The sequence below is a fragment of the Eleginops maclovinus genome, chromosome 6, assembly GCF_036324505.1.
Source record: "Eleginops maclovinus isolate JMC-PN-2008 ecotype Puerto Natales chromosome 6, JC_Emac_rtc_rv5, whole genome shotgun sequence".
In the NCBI taxonomy this organism is placed as follows: Eukaryota; Metazoa; Chordata; class Actinopteri; order Perciformes; family Eleginopidae; genus Eleginops; species Eleginops maclovinus.
Genome location: NC_086354.1, coordinates 19,821,019 through 19,848,180, shown reverse-complemented (window position 1 = coordinate 19,848,180; position 27,162 = coordinate 19,821,019). Strand labels below are relative to the sequence as shown.

General features: G+C 40.1%; 1 protein-coding gene across 2 annotated transcripts in view; it reads left to right on the top strand.

Annotated features, from left to right (window-relative positions):
• LOC134865630 (netrin-G1-like) overlaps window positions 1-27,162 on the top strand; it is a 50,894-nt gene that overhangs the window by 9,519 nt on the left and 14,213 nt on the right. For both annotated transcript variants that reach the window (XM_063885285.1, XM_063885286.1), the window contains exon 3: window positions 13,471-14,114. In XM_063885285.1, the coding sequence (XP_063741355.1) occupies window positions 13,471-14,114 (644 nt within the window). The remainder of the gene's footprint in view (window positions 1-13,470; window positions 14,115-27,162) is intronic.

Genomic DNA, 27,162 nt, shown 5'->3' with positions numbered 1-27,162 from the left:
CATTAAAAAAAACCTCTCATATTCATTTTTGAGATGGTGAATAGACATGCGAGTATTTTTAATTACAGCACTTTACTCCCTCCCCTTAGTCTAAATCAGGTTGGCTTTAATGGCAATTCACATAGGTGGCAGGTCATTACTTTACTTCATGAGGAGGCTTAATATCCATGCAATTCAGAGTCAAACCAAATCATTTGTAGATGCCAAGTAATGGGCATGTTTGTGTTTATTCCTCAAAACATAAATAAGCGTTTGGCAGATGGCTGCCACAGCATCTTAAAATTTCACAATGTGAATGTGCTGGGTAAACACATTTTGTTTTGTTAAACAGACCACCCTTGTGAAGCATTTCTAACAGAGACTGCCATGGTGGAGTAGTGTTTGGATTAGAACCCTGCTGATTAGAAAACTTTTCACTCAATGGTGTGGTGGGTGGAATTGTGGCCGGAACATTTTGGAGGAAGAAGATGACAGACTCTCGCTTCTCCCACAACATCTCCAGTGATCTGGCAACAGATCTGAGCGAATGGATGTGAGCTTTGAGTTAGGTGTCATCGGCCCTCATGCTCCACAGTTTCTGCAGCCATGCTGATTCATCCCTGTCACGTTGGCAATTGTATACACATTTGTGAGACTGATTCAGTAATGGTGCTTATTCCAGCTACTCCGAGTCTGACTGGGTGGATTCTTGTAATTCCTCTGAACTTTATTCAGTTCTCTCAGAATGGATGAAAGGCGTTGTGGCTGCCAGATCACCACACGGCCCCCTCTGAGGCTTAGGAAGGAAAGACGAGACGAGAGCTCCCACTAAGCTGCTCGGAGACTGCAACGCTATTGACAGTCAATGCAGCAGACTTATCTTTGCTGGCAATGACGGGAACCATTGTGAACATTCAATCTGTGTCTTACATGGTCATAAAAATTGACGTAATAGACTTTAGAAATTAATCGATTATAGACAAAAGGAGTAACCTTTGCTTCATGTAGGCCGTGAGGTCAGGACACAAATAATACATCTGCAGAACAGCTAGTGCCTCGACTCTATCTCCTACACAATGTGTTAATATGTTAGCCTACTAACTTTGCCAGTTAAATCTTTGAGATCTTGGCTGTCTGGAATGAGCTTACTGGCAGTTTTAACTATAAGAAAGTACAGGAAGTGTAACTGAGACAGAAGCTTTCCATGTAATGCTAATAACTCTTGAGAAAGGTTGTGATTAAGACTGCATCGTGAAAGCATACATGAATTCCATATTGTGTGTTGGGACTCTTTCACCTGATCATTCCCCAACCTTATACACTACACAAGTTAAAGAGGCCCTATTTTGATTCTACATTTCCTGTAGTGTGTAGGTTTTTGTGCATGTAAATGGTCTGCAAAGGCGAAAAAAGAAAATAAGTATCATTAGATAGCAGGCAACAAAACTCCAAGTATATTTTACGGTAGCACAGCATCTCTGCTAATCATAGGCATCACATTACCTTCATAAATTATTTTGATTCCCCCAATTGATAGCACGACAAACAGATATGAGATGTGAACGGGTTAGGAGAGACTGTCCACAAGTCAATCTATTGCTGATGCCATCACTCTCTTAGAAAATAATATTAGCCCACTACAATACAAGGTATTGCAAGCCATCCTTTATTGAACAGGCTAGGATAAATAGACAGCGATTTCAGACAGCTTGTGTGAGGAAAAGCAGTTTGAACAACTCTAGTCGCTTAAATGACCGAGCAGTTCAGAGGTCATAACTCTTTGATCCCTGTTCCCTGCATTCATTCATCCATAAATTGTATTTGTTTGGGTTTGGGGACAGCAAACAGTTGGAGCGTTTAGCTTCCCGTCAACCTTGTGCCCTTGACTCTGTTCTGAACTGGCCCTTCCCGGCACATCATCACCGCACCACTGCGTACCAAGACACTGAGATGACATGCAACATGTCCCCTGACGCCCGGAGAGTGGGGGGAGTCATCATTTATTCTTTCACTCGCCTGCCACCTCTTTTGTGTCCTGGATTTTTAATTTCCCTGTCTCTTGTTCTCTGTCAGCTGATGATGCATAATGTCTATGCCTTGTTTAAACATGTGGAGGTTGGATGCTGTATGAGGTGAGCACTTGAGGGAGATGTGTCCACATTATTCCCTGGGATCTGAGACAGGTTAATTCTTAGAGGGTTGTAAATACAAACACAGATGAATTATGCATGGAAACATAATAGAGAATGATGGGCTTTGTGGTTTGAATAGACAGAGTCTTTCTGTGCAGCTTAACATTCGAATGCATGTTTGCCGTTTGAAATGGAGCACTTATAACAATACGCATTCTTTCTTTTAAGCAGACAAAACACTTAAAAGCAAGCTGGGGATTTTATTTTGCAGGTGTAAGCAGAACTATTGCTTTCACGCAAAAATTACAATATTAGTTACTGTGTATATAAAGGTTATAATAACAGATATGATGGGAAATTGTGACGTTTGTTTAAACTTAACACAACTGGGGTCGAGCCACATTTAATCCCTGAGATGCAGGAGAGGAGATTTAATCCAACTCGTGTTTCCCATACAATGTTTTTCGAGTGTACCTCCCCTATCGTCATAAGAACTGATTACATTGGTGTGAAATATCACAGCTGCACTGCAGGCGGAAGTTAGTTTAATAATCAGCTGTTGGAAACATGTCTTACCTATGGCGTTGAGTCCAGTGAAGCTCATGACCAGCGGAAATTAAATTGCTGAAATAAAATACTTCCATTAGATGTGAGGATGCAGCCGTTATTATTATGTGGTGGCAGTAGAGCAGTACAATAGGACTTGGGTGGCAGCATCTTTGAGTCAAATCCCTGAATGACAAAGTACAGGGAGTGGACTGGTACCTTGAGCAATGCACGGGACCCCCGCACTGTACTGTATGGCAGCTGCCCACTGTTGATGGGTTGAATGCAGAGTATTCACTTACAATAAGGGGAACTCGGACAGTCTTCGTACGAGATTTTAATGGCGGGTTAAATTGTAAAAAAACAACTTAAAGAGAGTTGACCACATCCCCACTTTTTCATCTGGTTCCAAATTTCAGATAAACAAACTTTACATAAGATATTAAATCTTCTCTCTTCCCTTTGGGTTTGAATTTGAAAACAGGATAACAAAGACGCATTTTCACCTCAGGGAAACATATTGCTGGAGATAAGATGATATTTTGGTATAATTCAAAGGAAATCCTTTTAGCTCACGATATGACTCAGCTTAGCTTCCTCCAGTAGTTCAGCAACATTTTACTAATTTGCTTTTAAAGACTGATTGCATTTTTGCCTTTTGCCTGCCATTACTATAATGGAATAATGAGTGTTTTATGGATGAATCACCGTGTTTGTCTTACACCTTTCACTACAGAGGAAATCATTTGTTATATAGGAGTGTGTGGTGCCTGTTGATACCAAATATACATCAGTTTTTAGAGAGCCAAAGTATTTCAGAGCTTTACATTTAGTTGGAAAAAAAATGGTGTTGCGGTAACCTGTGTGTCTCATCTTGACACTATCTCAGCTCTGCTGCCCTTTCAATAGAGAAATAACAGGGTAACAACAAGACTGTCCACACTGTCATTTTCAGAAATAAGATGGAATTCTTTCACCATTAAACTGAATTCTTTGTGCCCTCCCAGCCTTCAGTGTTTGCACATCCATTCAGAATTCTGTTATGCCTGACAAGCTGAATGGGATTCTTGTAAAATATACAGTAATTGAATTACTCCAAAGCTATTTGGCAGGCTAGCTCTCTGTTGCTGCCCAAAAAAACTCAACTTGACTCACCCATCTGTCGAAGTTTTTTTTTCTTGATAGCATGGAAGTGCATGTGCTTGTGAAGGACTACCCCTCCCTCAATACACGGTCTATCATTTTGGCAAGACTGAATAGTGTCAAGCAATCAACTCTCATGGGAAAGTAACTCTTTGAAAGCTTCACCCTCCAAAGTATGTGTTGGTGAGAATAAACCTGTGTATTGACAGCCTTTGTGTAAACTATTTCTGAATCTTATACAGGAATGAATATAAGATATTGACTGATAATAACAGACATATACATAGAGATAGTGTCTCTTGCCGTGGCTTAGTGTTTACTTGAGAACTGAGATTTAAGTTTATATTAAGGATAGCATGTAGAGCAGAGGTTATCAAGTATAGAAGTTAAGTTGAAATGACTTTAAGACTTTTCTCATGTAAGAAATCCTGCAGATATTGTGCAAAATCAAGTCTTGGAACCCTATTTTAATTAATAGTATCATGTGGTGTCTGTTTTTAGCTGCTTCACACAATTTAAGAACATTTTCCCATAGCTCTACACCATGGCAGGTTAAATAACACAAATAAGGGAAATTCAATCATAAGTGTTGTTCTTATGCCTTTGATCTAAACCAAGCTGACTGATTTCCTCTCTTTCCATGCTATTTGCTAAGCTACACTAATGATATCCAAGCAAAAGGTCTATACTGTAATGTAAAGACCACATGAGATTGCTATCAATCTTCTCATCTTTAAGGAAGTAAATAAGCCTATTCCCAAAACTGTGCCTTAAAAAGGTGTTAATATTTAAAGGCTGACTCAAAGACTTTCCTTTTGAATTGTCTGGACACAAAATCCCTTAGAGGTCAAAACACTGGCTGTGGTTTTTAAAAAGGTCAAGCATTACATGGCAGAACTTTATGTTTTTGTATTCATTTTATTATTTATTTCCAGAAATCATGAACTGCGTCAAAGGGGGCCAAGACTTGAAAGAGAAAAATAATGGCAAGATGACAAGCAACTGTTGCGACCATCCTCCCCTAAGGAAACCCAGCCATCATGTTGTCACGCCATATCGATCTCTGAGAAGGAGTGAAAGAGTGTGCTGTGGAAAGAAAGAGAAGGAAACGGAGAGAAGAAGAGAGGCAGATAAAAGTAAAGAATGTCCGATTCCAAAAGTGGCTGGTGTGATTTTTATCATGCTCAGTGAAGGGGTGACATTTCAGTAATGCTTTATTCCTCACGTTGGCATTTCAAATTAATAAAAGCCTCTAATAACTATGCAGATTGAAAAGAGTGAGGACGAGTTGACACACTATGAGCTAACACACTGACGAACAATGCAGCAATTTCACTCTCACTGTGACTCGTTCATTCTTTCGCTCTCTCAATTTCATCCCAGTTTCTGTCAATTTCTCGGCGATGACCCCTGCATCTCATTGTAACAGGGAGAGAACTGAGTCTATGTCCTCCGATTCTTTTCTCAATAAGAGAGCACTTAAAATCCCTCAACGGCAGATTGATGTTTTATGAAGCTGCTTATATGTAACAAGCAAGAATCAAAATCAATAATGCGATGATTTTAGAATAGTTTATCAGGGCATTGTTAAGGTAGAGCCATTCTAGGGCAGCAAATGGATTATACTTTCATTTTCTGTACAGCCTGATAGGAGTGAAATAGAAATAGAAATGCTGGGTTGCATTGTACTGTTTACACAGGAGATCAAGTCTGTTGCCTGAGCAAAGGTCAGCCCTCCTTGAGGAGATTGTTATTTACATCATATGAAATAAGGGTTGAAATCAGTTAAAAGGGGCCCTACTGTGCTCATTTTCAGCTTCATAGTTGTATGTTGTGCCTCTACTGTGACATGTTTGCATGCTTTAATGTTCAAAAAGCTCCTTATTTTTCTCTTACTGCCTGTGCTGCAGCACCTCTTTTCACCCCCTGTGTGAAACCAGAGCCCAGTCTGCTCTGATTGGTTAGCTGGCCAGCTCTGTTGTGATTGATCAACTACTTAGCCTATAAAAATGAAACAACTGAAAAGCACTAATAAAACCAAAGGCCATCTGCAAACGCCATGTTGGTATTACATATTTTACAACATGTTTTGCACAGTTAAAGCCAATGAGAAACCACGAGAAACCTTCAACCCTGAAACTGTTAGTGCCGTGCCCTATCGCTACAGGATCAAAACGTAATGCTTGTAAAATTCATCAGATGTGTTTATTTTACACACAAATATCTGCCCATGTTAAGGATTCTCTCTCAAGTGTATTGACAAGAGAGATATACATTTTACCACACAAGCAGGCGGCGTTTCATCCAGACTGCTTTGGAGTACGGGGCACCGCAAAGAGAGGCAGAGATCTGGAAAAGAGAATTAAACATCCTCTCATTAAGGCAATGTTAAAGCTTTTTATCGAATCCTGACATCAGAGTGATTCTGATTCCAACCAAGCTCGCACACCTAGAAGCATGCATCCACGTACATAACAATACACAAAATATGCAGTTATGATCTCACACACACACACAAAGCAACAAATATGCAAGTACAAATGACTTTGATTTAGCTTTACACACAGCAAAGCAAATGCACACACACAAACACACACACACACATGAAATTCCATCACCATCCCCCATGGTAATAAGGCAGTGTTTAATTTACCCCAGTGGGACACTGCCACATGGGACAGATAATGAAGCCAGGTGTTAATTAATGTGGAGTGCGTTTCCCCTCGTCTACCGATGCCCCGTGAATCCCAATCAAGGCTGGATGGCGGCGCGGCCGAGTTGCCAAGCAGTGTACTTCAAAAGCCCAGACTGGCTGTACTGCAGTCCTCAAAGGGACCGCTTTGGCAAGGACTACGTTCAAAAGGGCGGAGTGCTTGGCATGTGGCAAATCGAAACACGAGCGCCGGGAGATTTGACTGTTTTTGTTTTTGATCAGCCGTCGGTGCCGATAGCAAGTAACAGCCATCACCTCTGCGCCCTGTGATGTGCTGCTTACTGAACCACCTGATCATTTATTTTGCTTCGTTCTCCCTCACACATGAAACCGATATGGCTTTGCAAGATTCACCAACATATCATGACTCAAGCCTTATTACTATTATGATCTAACTCTTCAACAGTGTTTCTAAAACAAGGGTGTCAGAAACCCTACGGGAGCACTGCATGGGGTATTTGAGATTTTTATATATCTCATATTGTTTCAAATATGTAAAAATAAGATCCATAGGTACTAAACTAATTATACTATGATAGATTAAAATGTAACTACATTTCACATTTAATATTCTTCTTTTCAATTAACTGTTAACTGCTGCAAAAAACACAGATCAAATATTCAATACATTCTTTGATCACTTATTCCTTCTGAAGACGCCTTGATAATGGTCCTAGGCACACAGGATGGCGATCACCGGATTACATTGCTCAAGCAAGCCTGGGCTAATTGATTTTCACACTATACAGAAATGAAGGTGAGCCAAATGTTACCTGTAATGATGGAACAAGTACATTATAGTGTTTTTGTGCTGTAGTTGCATGATATTGAACTGCCATTATCTGCTGTCAGGTCTCAGACCTTCAAAGCCCTCCAACCTCAGATGTGATATGATGGTGCACTCACAGGTCAGATGAGCAATCCTCCTGTCCTTCATTCCTCTGAAGGTCAGAAGAATGAAAAGCCTGGCTCTGTAGTGAGCCACTGCTGGCCCTGACTGCAGGTCATTAAAGCTCTATTGAGTTTCTGCCAAAGCTCTGACTCTCCCAATATCTCACCATGGCTCATTTCAGCTGTCTCCTCCGTCAGGGCTTATACCAAGCCCTGAAAGGATCAACACCCAGTCCCTGTGTTCGCTCTGAACTCAAACATTCTCTCTTCTAAAAAGCCGAACAAGATCTATCCTGATATCCTTTTTGGCAGGGCTTCTGAGTATCACCACAAACGTATCATTCTCAGTTATTTCGAAGTATCATGTGAGTGCAAGGTGAAGAGAGCCAGCCTTATTGGTCTGATTGAAAGCTGAGATTTTATTGTGGTCTTAAAATGGGCATCCTGTGATTTTGCGAAGTGGTGCTTCAGCTCAAATCATCGTCATCTTTGTTGTCCTGGATCAACTCCCTGAACATTGAATCACAGACAAGTGATTTCACCAAGCTGTCATTTGTCAAATTCTCCCCCAATGGTGCACTCCATGAATGAGGATGGGCATCCGGAGGTGTGATAGAGGGGGTTTGGGCCAACGACAGGTCTGCAGGTGTCGTGCGGCAGGTTAGGAGGTGTAAGGCTGAGCAGGATGATGGGCTGATTAATCCAGCAACACCTCGGGTCCAGGGGGAGAGATTTTTCGCCACAGAGACTCTGAAGCGAGGGCTCTGCACTAACTAGTAAAGTGCGTACAAGCCGGTGGTCGAAACCTATTCCTAATAGAAAATGGAGGTGCACGGTGCAAAAATGACCAACGACTAGGAAAATTGTCAGTTAGACAGACTTTCTATTTTCAATTTTGACATTTGAAATTGGCCTACAGAGATTGTAATCAACAATTTGAGGGCTCTTTCATTCTCATGACAAAGTCGTTTAGATAATCTGGATACACAGCTTTCTGATAGTATGACAGCTTGTCCCATAACTCTAATCTGAAACATGTCATCTATCTATACGCTATTCCATGTTTACATGCATGTACAGAATGAATGTCGGTGTGCAGTTCGTATGTGTAGTTTGTCTGTGTAGTGTCTTTTTGTGAAGGCAAGAAGGTTATTGGTAGCTCTGGTGGGAAATGAACAAAATTGAATAAGCCATTATTTGGTTGACCCACAATTTGATTTATTCTAACTGCTGCTTTTTTAATTCTCATTATTATACCTCTCCATTGTTGTGCCTTTTGACTAACTGCTTATCACTTTATTTGCTGAATGAACCTATCTCATAATATGGAGCTTTGTTCCTCACCAAAATAAATTTCCCTGGGACTGTGGGTTACTGATTAGCCCAATACTTCTTTTTTCCAATAAGGGGGAATTTGCCAAATAAAGCTTAATTTAAAAAAGCATTTACTGAGCAGACATGTGTGTCTCAGAATGATTTACAGAGAAACAAAGCAGTGAGCACATATCAAACTTTAAAATGTCACAAAGGTCAAATAAAAAGATCAACTTAAAGGATACGGCTAGAGTGGAAAACTGCCGTGAATTCAATCCGTGATCTGAGCTTCAAGTCCAGAAATCTGTCAACTAAACTGATTGGTTGGATTGCCTGCACCCATCCTTCAACTGGAGCTGTCGCTGGCCAGAGAATTTATCTGCCGAGCCACATCGTGCGTCAAAAGACACATCAACGAGAGGCTACGCTTCGTCAATGTCACAGCCCATATGTCACTCATTTAAACATCTGCCTCACATCACATCATCAGGTGCACGTGTGTGTGTCGGTGTGTGTTTTTAGTGTTGCATGGATTGCTGCAGCGTGTGTCTCTTTGCTAAATCAAAGGTGTTGTCTGTGTAGCCCATTTAGTAGAGAAAGCATCCATCCCTGTAGTCTTGTTAAGTTTTTCAATATTTAGAAGATTTTATCCTAAAACTGGTGCGCAAAGTATATACTCTGGGCGTCGACGCTTGTTCTGTCATTGTTCATTTAACAATCAAAACCTAAACACAACCATGAAATCACATTTAATATCCACTGAGCCCTAATGATTATGTGGAGACATGAATGCTTTTTCTCCCAGTGAATGACATTTGAATGCATATTCCCAGCTCAAGTCTGTGTTTCTCTCACTTCCTCTTTTCTTGCTCTCCTACTGTGTGACACCCTGATATTGGATTGACCTTATAGGCAGCAGAGATCGGGACATCATTAGCTGTGCGACCAGCCCCAGCCTTGCTGCTGAGGCGTCCTCCACTGAGCCACTGCCCCCGGACAGATCATATAGCACTGATAGAAACCAGCTGAGCTCCGTTACACAGCAGCCATGATGGCAATAGAGATGTCAGCAATATCAAGCAGAGACAGCCCCCATTAGAAGCCCTTAAAGCCCTGTATATAATGTCAAAGGTGCGGATTAAGGAAGGCTATCTGACTGCTATGATGTTTAACATTTTAAATTAGAACAAAATAATAAAATAAGTATAATAAAAAGTAGGGTAAAACATCCAGTATAATAGTTGAATACATTATGGTATAATAATCACAATAACTCAGTTAGCCAGGTGTAGTATTACTGTGATACGATATTCTACAAGCATTCATAATTCAATTAAATGTACGAGTAAGTGTGTGCCTGAAAGATGGTGCTTTAATCAAAACATCAGACACAGATTGACAACTTTCCAACATACAGATTATTTTTTTCTCAATCACATAATTACATCATCAAATAATAGGTGTTTTTTTTAAAGTTAAAAAACCTTCAACGCTTATAATAATCCATGCTAAATTATGCTTTAATGACAGCAACTCTTTTGTAAGGGCGGGTCACATTTTAATTGGTCATTATCTCATTTTGGTACAAAACTCTTGTTTCTTTCTAATTCCCTGCAGACTATTTCCCTCTCCGACAGCCATGATCACAGCTAACGGATCAAGCCGAGAGGGCTTATTGTTTTCCAATAGCTGCCCCACTGCAGAGTACTAAAGCCTTGGGACTTAAATGACCACAGAAGGTATTGATCTTCATAAGGAACAGTGTTATTGTTAAATAACCACTGCACAAAATCCGATGAAAGGTCTTGACCTTTGGCTAAATCCCTATCCTTCCACCTTCACTGGGTTGTATGAAATCATTCCGGTATGGTGGGCTTTACTGGGAGAAAGTAAATACTGCATGCCACTTAATTTTAGATTATGTTACGGCCTTCACATTATTGAGTGTTATTAATGATAGAGGGTGCTTTTATGAAAGGTTTGTCCCCAGCCAGTTCCCATATTTGAACTGTGAGAATGATCACTTCCCTGAAGGCCTGAAGTCGAGAGAATGATTATGGATTGAATTTATGACTTGCTTTCCTCTGGTCTCTGAACACTTTTTCATCTGCTAGAGTGATGAAGCAAATTTCTCTCTTTTCAAAGCCTGTATTTACTCTGCTCCAGTCAGGAAATTGTTTTTCTCATTAGCCACGAAATCTGTGGCCTGAGTTCTTTATATCATCTGTGAATAAGGCTCCCATTTCAGAAAGATGCAAAGCCAGCCTCCCTGCTGGTCCCAGACCTAACTGTGACAACAAATTAAACAAATAGAAAAATGAGAAAGTGAAAAGTCATGCTCCTGAATGACAACAGGGAAATCACTTTCCATCTCACACTGTCTTTATTTCTCTCCCTCCCTCCTGCATTCTTAATGTACCGTCATCGTCTGAGCAAACCTCCGAGGCAGTTCAAGCTAAAGTGGGGAATTTAACGAGCCTCAGCACACATTATTGGCAAACAGTTGACACTAGCAAAATGTATTGTCCCGATGGCCAAACTCAAGCAGCCAATGTCCCCCTCCGCTACCCCTACACTCTCTTTCAGTTCTCCCATCCTCTGTGTTTATGCTTCGAGACTCATGTTGGCTTTGCTTGTGTGTGGGTGTGCATGGGAAGAATAGCAACTGCAGATCTACCTGCAGAAAAACACAAAAAGGTGTACATGTTTTAAATTGTCTCTCCCTCCCAATCTCTGTTATGCTTTCACTATCTATCTTAGCAGCATAACCCTTATTACCCTCCTAAGTGGATCATGCAACGCTCCTTTGAGTTAGCTGAGCAGGCCAAGTGACCCCCAATCCCTCTGTCTTGTTCTACCTCGTGCCATAGTTATCTCTTCTACTGTAGCAGAGGAGCTGAAAGCATATCACAGTACCACAGGAAATACAATTCACCGAAAAGATCAGTATCTAAAGAGTCATACACACATCTAACTGAGAAGAAGATAAAGCATCAAAGACGTTCTTTTTCTTTGCAAGGGAGGAATTTATGGTTCTTACTACAAAGACAAAAGCAGTCATTGGCCTTTTAAATAAAATATAATGGCGTCTGCTTATCAGTATTCCTTCCAGTGATCTTCACTCGACAAAGTGGCAGTCTCGGTTGAAAGCGCCGCAATACTGGAGAGATAAAGGAGTAATATTGCAGATAGCACTGTTCTCACCTTTAGATAATTTTGCGTGTAGAGTGTCAGATGATTGCTGATTATCGAACCGCTTTACAGTTGATCTGAATCTCATCTGCACTTAACCTCATTGTTCCTGGAGCAGAGGTGAGAGGAATGTCAATTGGAGTGTGTCTTCTGCTCTTTGGCTCTGTTTCAGCTCCCTCTCTCTCCCTGTCTCTCTGCTTTTCACTCACAATGACACACATACACATACACATACACAAACACACACACACACACACACACACACACACACACACACACACAAGCAAACACATTCAGAGCGCTCTTTCCCTCTCGCAACCAAACAGAAACACATCAAGAGCTCCTCTTTCTCCCCACTAACACACTCACACAAACATCCAGACTTGGTGGATGTCTATGGTACAGAGCAGACACAGGCCCATGAAAAATGCATGTCCCCTTGCGTGTTTCATAAGAAGCACTCATCGGGATTCCGTTCCCATCTCAGCTGGAACACCACACAGGAATATCAATTACACTGGCAATTTGGGTGGCAGTGTAGGCAGGAATGGCGCTGAACGAGAATATGGGATCCACAGTGTCATCGTAATGAGAGGGTCACTGTCTCCTATAGCTCTCGGGGCCAACATGGCCCGCGCAGATTATAAAATACATGGGAGCTTGAATGTGTTGGAAGTGCTATGGAGTACGGTGTGGGAATGGTGAAAGGATGGCATGCCAACGAGGCACTGGAAAAGAAAATAACCTTTTGACGCAAAGTGGAGCAACAGCCGACCTGAGAGAAACTTTGGCGTTTATAATCGTGATGGTGGGACTACTACAGCGACTTTATAACTAACAAGTTTATGAGGACTCCACTTTTACACTGAATATTTTATGCAAAACTAAATATTTAACTGTGTTTTTACATTTCAATTGCATAACCTCCCTCATTCAAACTACAGAGTGTAGTTTATTGATAGTTTTTTCTCCATTTGTAATGTGCACGGAGTTGTCAGATTTAATCCCAACAGTCAACAAGAAAGTCAAGTCGTCTAACAAAGAGTGCATTATTCCTACCTCTTTTCATCAAATTGAGAAAGACACATATTATGAACTGCTTCTCAGGTATAATTACTGTAGGTTTTCATTTATGTCATCCTCAATGGGTCTGCCTTGTAAGCATACACTCCATAGATCTCACACTATAAATCCATAATCATATCCTCTGCGCATAATAAAAGGACAGTAAAGTAAATGCTTTTGTGAATTTACACCAATTTATTCCATTTATATAAAGTAAGAAGCACCAAACCAAACCCCTAGTGTTCAACAAGTAACGATTGCAATGGTAATGAAAATATACATATTTTAAATAACAAAATACCACACTGGTTGCACATTTCTCTTTATATCATATGGGCTTGTGTCTCCAAATGTATAGTGGATGTTCTTTTTTATTTTGGGTATTGCAATTTAAATACTTTAATTTGTAAGAACTCATATCTAGTCTTTAAAATGTAATTCTACAATATGTCATTTTTAAACGCTGATTTAAATGTGCTTTTTCGTTTTTTTCAGGAGAATCCTTACATGTGCAACAATGAATGTGATGCTACTACTGAGGAGCTGGCTCATCCTCCCGAGCTGATGTTTGACTTTGAAGGTCGCAACCCCACAACGTTTTGGCAGTCCACCTCATGGAAGAAATACCCAAAGCCACTCCAGGTGAACATCACGCTGTCGTGGAACAAAACCATCGAACTGACTGATGACATCGTACTGACCTTTGAGTCGGGCCGACCCGAGCAGATGGTCCTGGAAAAGTCACTCGACTACGGCCGGACCTGGACCCCGTACCAGTTTTATGCCACCGACTGCCTGGACGCTTTCACCATGGAACCCAAGACAGTCGGCGACCTCACCCAGCGCACTCTGCTGGATATCATCTGCACTGAGGACTACTCCCGGGGCTACGTGTGGAAGAACGACAAGACGGTACGATTTGAGATAAAGGACCGCTTTGCCCTCTTTGCCGGGCCTCGGCTACACAACATGGCCTCGCTGTACGGCCAGCTGGATACCACCAAGAACCTGCGTGACTTCTTCACCATCACTGATCTAAGGATTAAGCTGCTAAAGCCAGCCACTGGAGCCACCATGGTGGATGAGAACAACCTGTCCAGATACTTCTACGCTATTTCTGACATCAAGGTGCAGGGCAGGTGAGATCCATTTCTATTCCACCAAAAACCACTGTGTGTCGTAAAAGAAATCTGTTGATTCAAATCCTTCCTAAAACATTTATGAAGCTGATGTGTGAATATTTTAAACTGGACATGTTTTACATCCTGTTTCCTTGCTGGCAGTCTTGTTCTTCATTGCTATTGTTAGGTTGTTACTTTGCTTTGTTTCACATTTGTCTCCAAAATCTGAACAGGAACAAGCCCGTCTGTGATATCAAATAGTCTTAGATTGTCTTTTAACTTAAAATGGTATTTGTCTGTGGAAATATGTTAAAACACCAGTAGGTGTGTATCAACATCCTTTAAATTCCTGTTGTCCTCAGCATTGGACATAGTGCGGTAATGGGTGTCTATGAACACATTTCAACTTGGAGGATTACTGCCTGTAATTAAGTGAATTGACGCATTGCTTTACTGATACAAGCCCAAAAAGATGCTTCAATGCCTCCATACCTTCAGGCTATGTCTTGTACAATTTGCACTTGTTAACACGGAGCAGCCAACGTGTTGCGGTGGCCTCGAGTAAGTTCAACCAAGCCCAAAATACCGTTTCTAAAAGGAGTACGAATCAGGCAAAAAAAGGAACAGCATGAGCATCCGCTGAACTCAACACTCCTAAATTACTTATTATAACCCTAATTTGACAAGGACAGAGGGCTGAGATTACCTCCTGTGCGCCGTGGCGAAGAGAAGAGTTTTAATGCATGTCCCTCTGCATTTTTTATTGCAGACACACATCAAGATTCCACAGACATCTCATAATCCCTCAGTATGACATTACGACTATTGGGCCAGGTAGCACATATTTCCTGGAGAGCTGAAGTACCTTTTAGAGATATTTTCTTTTGATAACAATGACTTTTGGAGAATTTCACAAGGTGTTAAAGAGATTCCTAATATAAAAACAGAAGTGTTTGAAAAACCACTACAGCGTAAAGCAGAATGAAACCAAAAGCCAAGGATCTGTTTTCACAGTTATTGCAATGTATAATACTATTCACTATAGGCAGATCTTCTGGTCTCCCTGACAAGAAAAGACTGTATGTGATTTAGGTGGGATTAGAGGTGGAGTTTATTGCCAATTATATGAGGATTTAAGGGGTCTTTACAGTGAAATGTCCCTAACTTTTTGTGTTCTTCTGGGTGGATTTTAATGAGAAACATGAGCTGTTTTGTAGGAGGGGAATCTGAAAGTCACTAGTTTTATCTCTATAGCCCGTGCAGGGAGCAAATATTTGTTTGTGTTTTGGTCTCTCTAGCTGCTTATTGAGCCCCTTTCATTAGATGGTTGCTAACTGTGTCCGTCTGCCCTTTGGTGCTGAGCAGGTAGTGTGCTGTGGGTTTATAAGATGTGCTGGCTTTGAAACGCATCACAAGGGCAGAGTTTTGCAGGTCCGAAAAAACATTAAAAATTGTTTTGCAGACTGCAGAGTTGGTGATTTTTTTGTTTGACACTCCCCCTTATCATCTCTAATATCAATTAGATCTAATGGCAATATAAACTACATAGATAATTGCGGTTATGAAACAATAATAAACCCTTCTTCTCCACTTCAAAAAAAGTATTATTCTCCAATTCCAAAACCTTCATCTTCAGTAAAATTAGGAAGACCTCCTCTGCATATGTCATTTACACAGCTTGTGATGTTGCATCGTATAATATATCCATCAGTGAGTCATCAGAATGCCTCCGTGATTTTCAGGGAATGGAAACATTGTCGTTTCATGATGCATGAAAATGGCCCACATGATGCTCATAAAGCCTCTACAGCTGCTCTCCAAATGGGACCGGTGTTGCTTGCTGCCTTTGGTTTATATGAGGATAACTAGGTTGGTAATGACCCATCAGATGGGCCCTCGGTGAATTGAAACAGTTACTCCCTAATTAGAATTCAGCCGACTTCAATGGCAGATTAGAACCATTAGCACGTTAGCTAATTGGTAGGAGACTAATCTTGTAATTAAGAGCATTTGCAGCTGATTAAATGGTAATCATCAGAGACACATCAGTGAAACGTGGAGCATTTACAATTGCCGGGCCATGTTTCCAAATTTAGCTTTGCCCTGTTTTATAACGAGGAGGTGTATGTTTTAATCAATGAGGTTTCCTTCTTGATCAAGCCAATGCCTTAAATAACACACATTTTAAGAGATCTCTAGTATTTTTGTCCTTAAAAGGCTGGTTGCAAACTCTGAACAAATCATTAACCAACATGAGCTTTCATAACTGCGTGATTGCGAATTCAGCCCTATCAGAGAGATATACATGTTCTGCAGTCAGACACACTCTTCCACATGTACTCTAAACATGAATTGATGAGTTCTAGATTGCAGGGCTTGCTACCGAGCACAGAATAGCATCTCCCACAGATATTTTATATTGCTATTCATTAGAAAGAGTGGCAAAAGGTTGGATGGGAGGAAAATAAGCTATTTTGTCCAATGTTTGCATCCTGCCCCCAGGTATCAAATTCAATTTTCCACAAAAAGTTTGCAGTGAGAAAGAAAACATACAAATTGTGTCCAGACATGGATCAGTAACTCACTTGAAAGAGGTTGATAGGGACAGGTGAGGGAGGGGGGGACTGATTAGTGTTCCCACAAGCCTTCCGGCTACAACAAAATGTGAAAGCCTTATCACAGACTGGCCATCCTGTCCGTGAATTCCAAGAATACCCACCACAAACGCTGATTAACTTTCACTCTTACACTGACAGTTTGCAACGTCAGGTAACCTACAGGCACGTGTGTGAATGTCACAGCTGTGCATGTATGAGGATGTCAAATTATGTTTCTAAAAATATATGTGAATGGTTTTGCATTTTTTACTACGTTTCCGAAAATGTATGTACCATGATTTTTTTTGTTGCATTTTATGAAATTATTCACAAAGCATACATAACAAAATGAACATCCAGGTACATAAATTAACTACATAACAGTTGACAAACCCGAGATGAAATAATATTAATAATAAGATTACAAATAAAAGAATGGATACCATATTAATACTACAAATCTTCATTACAGTGTGCTATACTTTACCCCATCTTTCCTCAAAGACATGCATCTGGTTTCTAATTCTCATAGTTGTTTTCTATGTACCAAGATTATGTTAAGATCATGTTCTTTGCACAGATAAAATCCAGAATACAAAAATGTGTCATAAATGGAGAAGTCATTCAGTTTTGGGGAAACGAGGAACAAACAAAAAGAATAATCAGAAACAATGATGTCCCTTTAAGTCTAGCTAGTAGCAATGCTCCGTTTTTTTCAATGAGTATTTTGTCAAAAACTTATGAAGGTTTCATTTTTTAATTCACCAAATTAAATATAATTACAACATGTAGGATATACCACTTTGTCCACCAATATCCAAGCAATTACATTCATATCGGATAATTCTGCACCTAAGGATTTAAGTTTAATAAATCCTTAGGTGCAGTACAAACAGTCAGTATAAATGAAGGGAGTAGCGAGCCCTTTATGCAGTCAGGCAGAGTGAAAGGGTGTTGTGAATTTTCCAACAGAAGACCGGTGCTCATGAACCATTACGTCTCCTCTTCAGTATAAAACATGTAGCAATAGAAAGCCATTTCCACTGCATACCTTCTCTTTCCCGGTGAACAAAGCCATGTAAATATGGCGATCAATGACAAACAGTATGTTACATTCATTAAGTGTTGCTATAGGTGAAACCTGACCCTGAACTATAAAAACTGCTTTCATCCTCAATACATCCACCATGCCAGTCATACCTTAAGCTTTGTTTACGTGCCATTGCTCCCTACATCAACCCTTCTGTAGATACCAAAGTTGTGGGTACAAATGTATAATGCGTTGGACTTATTATTGCACCATGTATGTTGAGCTGTTGGAGGAGCACGCGACATAAGATTTTCATTGCCAACATATACGCTGTATCTGCTGTGCATATGACAAATAAAACCTTGAAACCTTGAAACCTTGAAACCTGAAACCTATTACCTGTAGGGTATCTCACAGCAGACAAAAATGGGAAAAGCGCAGGTGTTACTAATAATCCTAATGATGGCTTTTGTTCTATTCAAGTGTTCGAGTATGATTGACAGAGACCCAGCATGCAACATACCAGGAATCTGAAATGAATCATGCCTGTTTTTCCAGCTGTGTTTTTGCAACTGTAAGAAGTCAAAATGTCTTCCGTGAAAATGTCATGTTGCGAGAAACAAAATAAAATCCCTCAAATTAAAAGCCATAGGCAGCTTGACGCAAAGCAGGCACACCAATAAAAGAAATAAATAACCTTTTCATTCAGAAATAAATCCTGCAAAGCTTAAGATCCCACACACGGCAGCTAAAAAGACCCAGAGTAGGTTCCTCCTTTAATAACCTAAGGATTGTTACAGAGCACAAGTTTATAAAACTGACTTCCCAAGGCTCAGGCCCATATTGCTTTGAAAATACTCCGACAAATCATCCACTACAATAGGATTGTTTGATACAGAAGTGATGGGTAAAAACAGACATGAGGAAAAGGATTTTTTTACCTAATCTGAGTCGTGTGTGGCGGGGCTTCCTGTGCTATTGATTTCTAATGTTATTCCACATCAACGAAAAACAAAAACCTTGAACCATGCAGGCTGTCCCACCTTTCACGGCTCCCCCTCCATCGTTCATCACTTATTGATCCGATGTCTGCTCGTTAATTAAGACATGACTGCTGCCGGCTGGCTGCGTGGTCAGTGCTGCACATCTGCAGGGCTGCAGCGAGGGCCTGGGAAAGGGAGGCAGCTAATCCATAAGTGCTAATGTGCTATTGCTCTCATCCCTCTATGTCATTCTCTGCTTTTCCCTAACTGTTTCTTCCGTTTTTCTGTCTTCACTGTTTCTATCTCGTTTCCATTTTTGCCTGGTATACAAACCCTGTGTGAAACTAACCATGAAAATAACAACTAAACATAAACACAGGTCCGTTTCTATGATATTTAGCTCACTTGACATACAGAGAAACATGATTTGAGCAGGTCTCATGCAGTATAGAAAAAGTGGGAATTTTATCTCAGCATTAGAGCATGTAAATCTTAGATAACAACTCATCGCTATTATTCTTATTTTAAGTTTCTCATTTGTATTTGGTGCCTCTACTGTGACATGTTTAAATGCTTTAAAAAGGTTTTTATTTTTCTCATACTGTCTGTGCTGCAGCACCTCTTTTTCCCCTCTGTCTGAAACCAGAGCTCAGTCTGCTCTGATTGGTTAGCTGGCCGGCTCTGTTGTGATTAGTCAACAGCTTAGAGATGTTCAAAACCCCTAATCTGTGTTGGTGCACTAGTTAATAGAACTAAGACTTTTACATAATGATGTCATTATGTCGCAGAAGTTAACAAAGGTGCGTTGGAAAGAAATCTACGGGTAAACATTGGGATTTTAGCTTTTGTAGAACATTTTCATGCAAAAAAACCTATATAAACACACTACAGGAAAGGCATAACCCCAAAAAGCACAAAGGGCCCCTTTAAGAACTGGTATGCGTCATGCAGACTTTTAAAGGTCTCCCATTATGCTCTTTTATGGCATATATTATGCCTCTCAAACATATAAAAAAAACATGTCTCTGACGTGTTTTGCTCCAAATACAAACAGATCATTGATTTTAGCATGTCGGCTATCCTTCTGTTTCAGCCCCGTTTTCAAAAGTGCTGATTCTGTGACTGTCGCTTTAAATTTGAGCTGAATTGAAGCTTTCCACGCCCCTTTGGAGCGCCATGATCTCTCTGTCTGAAGAGAGAAATTTCTAACGGAGATACTCAGCTAAACGCTGCCGTGATTAAACCCCATATTATGTTCCAAACCACATCAAGCATTTATTCTGAAACACTTCTCAGTGTTTACCACTAGAACAGACATTATGTGTTCTATAACTCTAAGTCCCTCCTGCAGACATCCTGCACAGACACACAGAGGTGCTGCGGAGTGGATTCAGCTCACGACTGTATATTGGGGACGATAGATTGAGACGTGTCACGTGGGTGGGATGTTGCCAGGAGTTCAATGTAAAGCCAGCCCACATTTCTGATATGACTTCATATCGGCAGCAAATCAGGATCAGCTCGTTTGTACCCCCGTTTTTAGAGATGTGGGTAAGGAGGAAAAGAGAGAGGGTTGTATTTTCTGACACTTTGTGAGTCTCCATACACACCGGGGACACACATTCATGTATAAAAAGACAGCACAAACTGCATTTTGCATAATAGGGGACCTTTAAAACTGGTTTAAACGTATGCAAAGATGGAATGAATAAAAGACCATTTCATTTTTTAAACTAGCAAATGTTGGGCAATTCAATACCCACAGAAACTCTGCTTTGTGTCCCATAAGGAGGCTAGAATATTTGATTTTAACATGACTGCAGGCTTGTAGAATAAAAAAATAAATAAAAGTATTGTTCCTTTGAGACTTCCTCTACTGACGAATGTCAGAAAAGAAAGCACATTTCAAACACAAAAACTGTATGCTGAGTCTTCCCTCTCAGGTATACACAAGTTATTCAAAGGCAATTTGGAAAAAAATATAATAGTTTTAGATAAAGTATGAAACATTTTACCATCATTCAATACTTCCTATGTTTCCCCTCAAGCTACAGACAAACTCTGCATCACCCTCTCCCGGTGGGAATCCTGAGCTCATGAAAGTACTGCATAGCACTGTTCAACTGTATCATGCACTAAACGAAGGTTTTACCTCAATGTATGTAGCTCCTACGTGCAGTATAAACCACACTTAACCACATGTACAGAAGATCTACACTCAAAAGATATTATGCCTTCAAATGGTCGATTATAGAAATGTTAAAACGTGTAATGGTAATGTATAAATCGACAGGACATTTCCCTCTTTCATTTAGCCTGCTGACATTTTAATTTCCTTGTATACTGAACAACTAGCTTTCCTGACTATGTTATTGTGTCTCTATCCCTCTTTCTCTCACTAGCCTGTACATTTATAAAGGCAGGACAGGACAGGATGCAGAAATCAATACTCCTCTGGAGTGTTTGAGTAAAGGATGTTGCTGAGTAGCTTGATGGAATTTGTCGTTGATTTTGAGCTCAGTGGGAGGAATGGATTTCATAATTTTTGCCTGTTGCAAAGTATTCCACTGCAAAGAGAGTAGAGCATCCACAGTCGCACAGCTGGGTGTTTAACCCACTCCATGTTTTTCCTACTTCCTCCTTCTCCAGCGTTTTCACATTTTAAAGGTTGTTGAACCCAGATTCACCCTCATCTTTGAAAATTCAGTTTTTCTCCCTTTGGGATGTTTGCTGCCTCAGATCGATGCTTTTTTTTTCCATGTCGGTTGAAGACTGTGTCAAAGCATGCAGATGAATGAATCAGCCATAGCCAAAGTTCAATTGTGAATCCTCATTTGCATTTTGAATTAAGCCCAGATATTTGTTGGATGGTACAGTATTGCATTACACTAAGGGGCTTAAAGCATTTCACATCTAGAGTAACAACAGACTGTAACTTCAATATAACATTTAGATGAGCTCTAAACAGCTGATTAGCAAGGCCGTAACTATCATTAAATGTGCAGTCAGCGATTCTAATCCAATTCACTTTTGTCAAAAACTGTGATTACCTCCACAACTAGCGGTCTGATCTTTGTTTGCTGAAAACAATAGTGTACACAATCCCTGCCATGTAAACGTGAAACACATAACGTGCCTTGAATAGAGCTACAGAACTATCCCAGCCAATCAACGAAGGAGGCGTTCATGCCTATGCACACGACAGGGTGTATAGGAGGGGGATATATTTTTGGGCACCAAGTTCAGGTATAATCAGTCATTCTGGAGGACTCCCCCTTCAAGACATATTGTTCACTTTAAGAAATATCTCTAAATTGTAGATGCTTCTCTGTAATATAACTCTCAAAACGACCTCTTGCTACTCTCTTTGGTTTCCAAGCAAAGCATTCATCGAGTCTCCCGTTTACAAGCCAATTTCAAACAGCCTCGCTCTGGCCGGAGGCGATGTTTACACTGAAGGGATACCATCAACAGTAGTGAAGCAGCCCAATCACATCATACTAATTAAAAAACTTTAAACAGCTATCGGCAGTCTTGCCCTTCACATAACCAACAACACCAACTGCACAAACACATGCATATGCACCCACACTTGCTCTTATCCAGCCTCTCATATACAGTAAACATACATCAACACATGCTTCCAAACCTCCAAGCCCGAGCCCTGTGAACCGTGACAGCTGGATTGACAGAGTTTGAAAGTCAGGTTCAAGAGCAGGTTCACACGACCCCCAGCGTTACTCTGCTACCACCGTCAGGCTCTCCGACTCTGCCAACTCCTGCTCACTTATCTTCTACCAGATGTCTGTCACATGCCGCAATGTTTCCTGCCAGTCATCTCCCTGTCTCCAGCGTTTAATTAGTGCTCATTAAGGCCCAGGCTTTCTTTGTAAATAATATATGGACAGAATGAACATCAACATAAGTTGCCTCTGGTGGGCCGGCAGCCATGAATAGTAAAATCAACACGTCCTTTTGCGTCACTTATTGTATGATCCAGTGATGGAGACAAGGTTATTATGTCAGTTCAAAGGTTGTATAGTGTTTGTTTACGTTTATATTTCCTCTGAGCAATGCAGTACCAAAGCATGTGTTTTTGATTACATATTTAATATTATTCAATTATTATTTATTAACACTACGTTTCTGTAAACAGAATCATTTTATTTGCACCCTAGTGAGTGCAGGCAGAAAGCACTACTTGCATGCTTCTGAACTCTGTCCCACACAACCACACAACCACACACACACACACACACACAGAAAAAACAAACAGAAAACAGAGCATGCAGACGGCCTCTGATTTCCATATTAATATGTCTTCCCAGTACCGATTTCTTCATGGCTTCCTCCTTGTCTCAGTGGCTTACATCACATGAATGAGAAGGTCTTCCTAGGGCTGAGGTGTGTAGATATTACCATACTGTATGCCTACATCAATGAACAACCTCAATAATACTCCCTGTCATTGAAATAAAATCACAGGCTTTCTGTGCCAGTCGCCCAAGCCCCGTAAATTCAAATTTCATTTTGCCTCAGCAGAAAATTGAAGCATGGGGAATTAACTTGTGATCCATTCCTAATATTTCTCCAACAATTTGGGGAGGCTTAGCGTGGCTACTTTATATTTCGATGGGGGACACAAACAATTTGCCTGAGATGTATTACATTACACATCGAAGAATGACACAATTGGCCACAGCACAGAGCGACGAAAACAAGCCTAATCGGGCTCTTCAATTTCACGGTGACACAGCCTGGTGTAATGAGGTGACCCTGTGACTCCCCTCCCCTCCTCTGCAAAGAGTTCAATACCATACAAAATGTAAAAGGAGCAAGAGTCATTGTAAAGTAATGTTATCAAACTCATTATGTTAGCCGGATTTGCCTTGTTCCTGCTCAAATTTTTGCTGTTGCTGTTGGAGATATTCGTCTCCTATCCCTGTGTTTTCTCAAAAGAAAGCCTGAATGTAAACACTTTCTCAGTAATTAACCTAAACTTTCAAACAAGGTGTGTTAACGCAAACACATATTATCATTTTTAGGGCCATTCAACATTTACCTGCGTTAACTCCATATTTATTTTTAGATCACATTATGCGAGGTGGATTAATCATATGAATGATTCTATTCTCAAAGAGTAAACAAGCTCAGTAAACAAGATTACATTGAACATGTTTATTCACATGAAAGCTTGTATGACACATTTGAATATCATAAATACTGATCTTTGTTTAATCAATCAACAATTATAATTGTATTCATTTAAATGTTATTCCCCAGGGTAAAGGTCTTAGTGCGATTTAAAAACCTTGTCCACACTTAAGTCTTAACCACACAACCGTATTTCTATACGAATATGCAATTTTTTGAATGTTCGGGCCTAAAACTATAGTCAAGCTTAATTATATTGAGAGATATGAAACCTACGAAAGCCTTCAAATAAACAGGCTATCGTTTGGTTGTAAAACGGCCAGCAGATTTAGAGTACTAAACATAAGGCATGAGAAAAGCATGAAGACAAGATTTAAAAAGAGCAAAATTAAAAATGAAGATCAAAATAAGCCAAAGTTGATTAAACAGATTTGAAGGGAAATCAGAATTACAGTGCACAGCAAGACACAGCATGAGATAATAGTCCCACGTTTAATTTAATTAAGTAGAGTCAAACAGAGAGGGGGTTTAAGCTTTCTTTCTCAGAAGATCTGTGAGGTCTTGATCTCCTTTGCATTGCAGCTAATAAGTATTAAAGGGGCCTTATGGTGCATTTTCTTCCCTTTCCTGTGGTGTTTTTTAAAGGTTGTTGTGCATGTAAATGGTCTTCAATGGCTAAAATCCCAAAGTTCCCTCCACAGGGATTTTCTGTTCCATATAATGACATCACTATGTAACACTTGCGCTTCTGTTGGCTAGTGCTCCAACACATTGTACGTGATAGGTTAAGGGGCGAGACATCACTAAGTGGTTGACCAATCACAACACAGCCACACATTGTGGAATGAGGTCCTGTAGCACAAGCAGTATGAGAAAAATGATGACTTTTTGAACATTAAAGAATGGAGACATGTCACAGAGGCTACAATTACAATTATGGAACCTGAGAGTAAGCATAATATGGCCCCTTTAAACCAATTATAAACATTCTTCTTTGGCTCCAGAAACAATTATTTATTTATACATATTTCTTTGGCTGGAATTCATTTTGACATTTCTTACATAACAGGATTACACGACAAAAAGATCAAATGCAAAAAGGACCTAATTACTGTTTTTTAAATCAAATAATCCCATGTTGGTTCCTGTCTAGCTCACATGTTTCAACAGCATCTCTGTTTTTACTGTAAAATACATCAAACAGCCTCCCTTTTCCCTGGAAGCTCTTGGCAGGTTATTCTGGTTTGTCCAGGTTACACATTGACATTCATCTAAAACTTTCAACAAGGCCAAAGTTCCCCCTCAACAGCCTTGATCTCTCTGTATCTGTCAGAGCTATCACTGGTCAGGCTACGTGAGGCTCTCAAAGTGCCTTGTCGAGGAAAGTTTCAGGAAAGCTCAGTATGCATTTATACAGCATGGAGGCGCATTACAGTTTCTGACCATGGGAGCTTTGTGTGAGGGAACAGGTGAGAAACACAGAGCTCAGGGAGCCAGGTTTGCTCACTCAGTCTCAGCAGTCAGAGTGGCAGTCATGGGTTAAATCTCAAATGAAAAAAAACAGACAAAAAGCTGCAGTCTTAAATAACTAATAGCTATTTTATAAAATGCTCAATGTCTCCAAACTAATTTGCAGAGTAGTTGGAAATTATTTTGTAGGGGTAACTACAACTTTTCTTCAAAAAAGGTAGATAATATTCAGTTCTTCCTATCTTTATTTTCCGTATCTTCAAAGCAACGGGGAATAAAGCACAAACAGACTTTTAAGCTACCACTAGCCCTTCAGCAGTGTATGACCTGGCCCTGTGAGCCTCGGGGTTTATACTGTACCAAAGGTGTAAAAAATAAATTAGGTCAACCACAGCATCGCCTCCTCCTCCTCAGAGAGAGAGAGAAAAAGCAAGTTGAATCATAGGGACCACCGGGCTAATCATACTGTCATAGTGTTGCTGTTAAAACAACAGGCATATGGTCGCATATAGGTTTTATTTACTGTAGGTTTCAAAGCCACACTTTCCCTTTCATTTTTAATGCATATTTTCAAATAAAGGTGCCCCTACTGGATAGCATGGGTTAAAACACATCACCTGTCAGTTGCTTTAATTCTGCTTTATTCTTTATCTGCACTTAGACATCTCATTATGTCTTTTCATAACCGTAGTGTCTCCCTATTCAAACATTTCTATCGCCTGGCACTGAGTTAAGTGTCATTTATCAAATGGGAGTTTGTCTGAGAGGTAATGCAACAGATGGAAGTTATATCATACTCTTTTGAGTCTGCCGCAATTACCTCAGGGCTGTATGCTTTACAGTGAAACATATATTGAATGCCTACACTTGCAATAATGCAGTTTAAGGTTTGATTACTGTAAATGTGGCCAAGAGCCAGACACATTAATTGAAGTAAAGCAAAAATGTTCACTTTATTGCTTTAATGTGGTTTTTATTAGAAGTCTCTGAAAGGTTGAACATTTTTCCCTAACCTGTCAGCTCAGGCTCTCCTACTATGAGGTTCCTTTTTAACGAGTGCTATGCTCCTCTCTTGTCTTGAATCAGAGACACTACAGTATAAGCTGTCACAAAAAAAGAAAAGCTGTGTTAGACATAGAGAGCCTGTCAACACAGTGCCAAGTATCCAGGAGAAGCCAAGGTTAGGCAGCAGACACAGGGCACTGCTGCTGTCTACTCCAGAATATCAACAGAAATTAGCCTCTAGCCTCACCTTTATTCGACTGTAGAGATTTGTTCTGTTACATTTAGCAAAGCCACAATTATACTCCAGTATCTGTATCTCATTATTCACTAGGTGAAGCATAAATAACATGCAGGGCATTATAATTGTTTTCAATATGAGGATTGAAGAAGGTAGTTTGTACCAAAGAAGGTCATGACAACCCTCATAATTACACAACACATCAACTCTATCCTGTCGAATGTTAAAGTGTTGGTCCGTTCAGAACAGATAAATAAAATACATATAAGCTCCAACTTTAACCTTGTAAATAGCATTGAAATTGGTGTGCTTTATATGTATTCCTTCACACTAGTTCAAAGAAGGTAAAGGGAATTATTTGTGTTGTTTACAGCATTAATACAGAGGCAAAGTTCTGGTTACTCTGGACAATTAAAGACCCACTGTAAACTCGTTTCACTTAAACTATTTAATATTAAAAAAGTACTACAATATATGATTTGCCTTGACTAGGGATTTCACAACACTAGAAATAGTCGATACCAATTGCCATTGCATTACCAATTTAATACTACAGTAAAAAACGATTTGAATACTGATTTTGTTATGA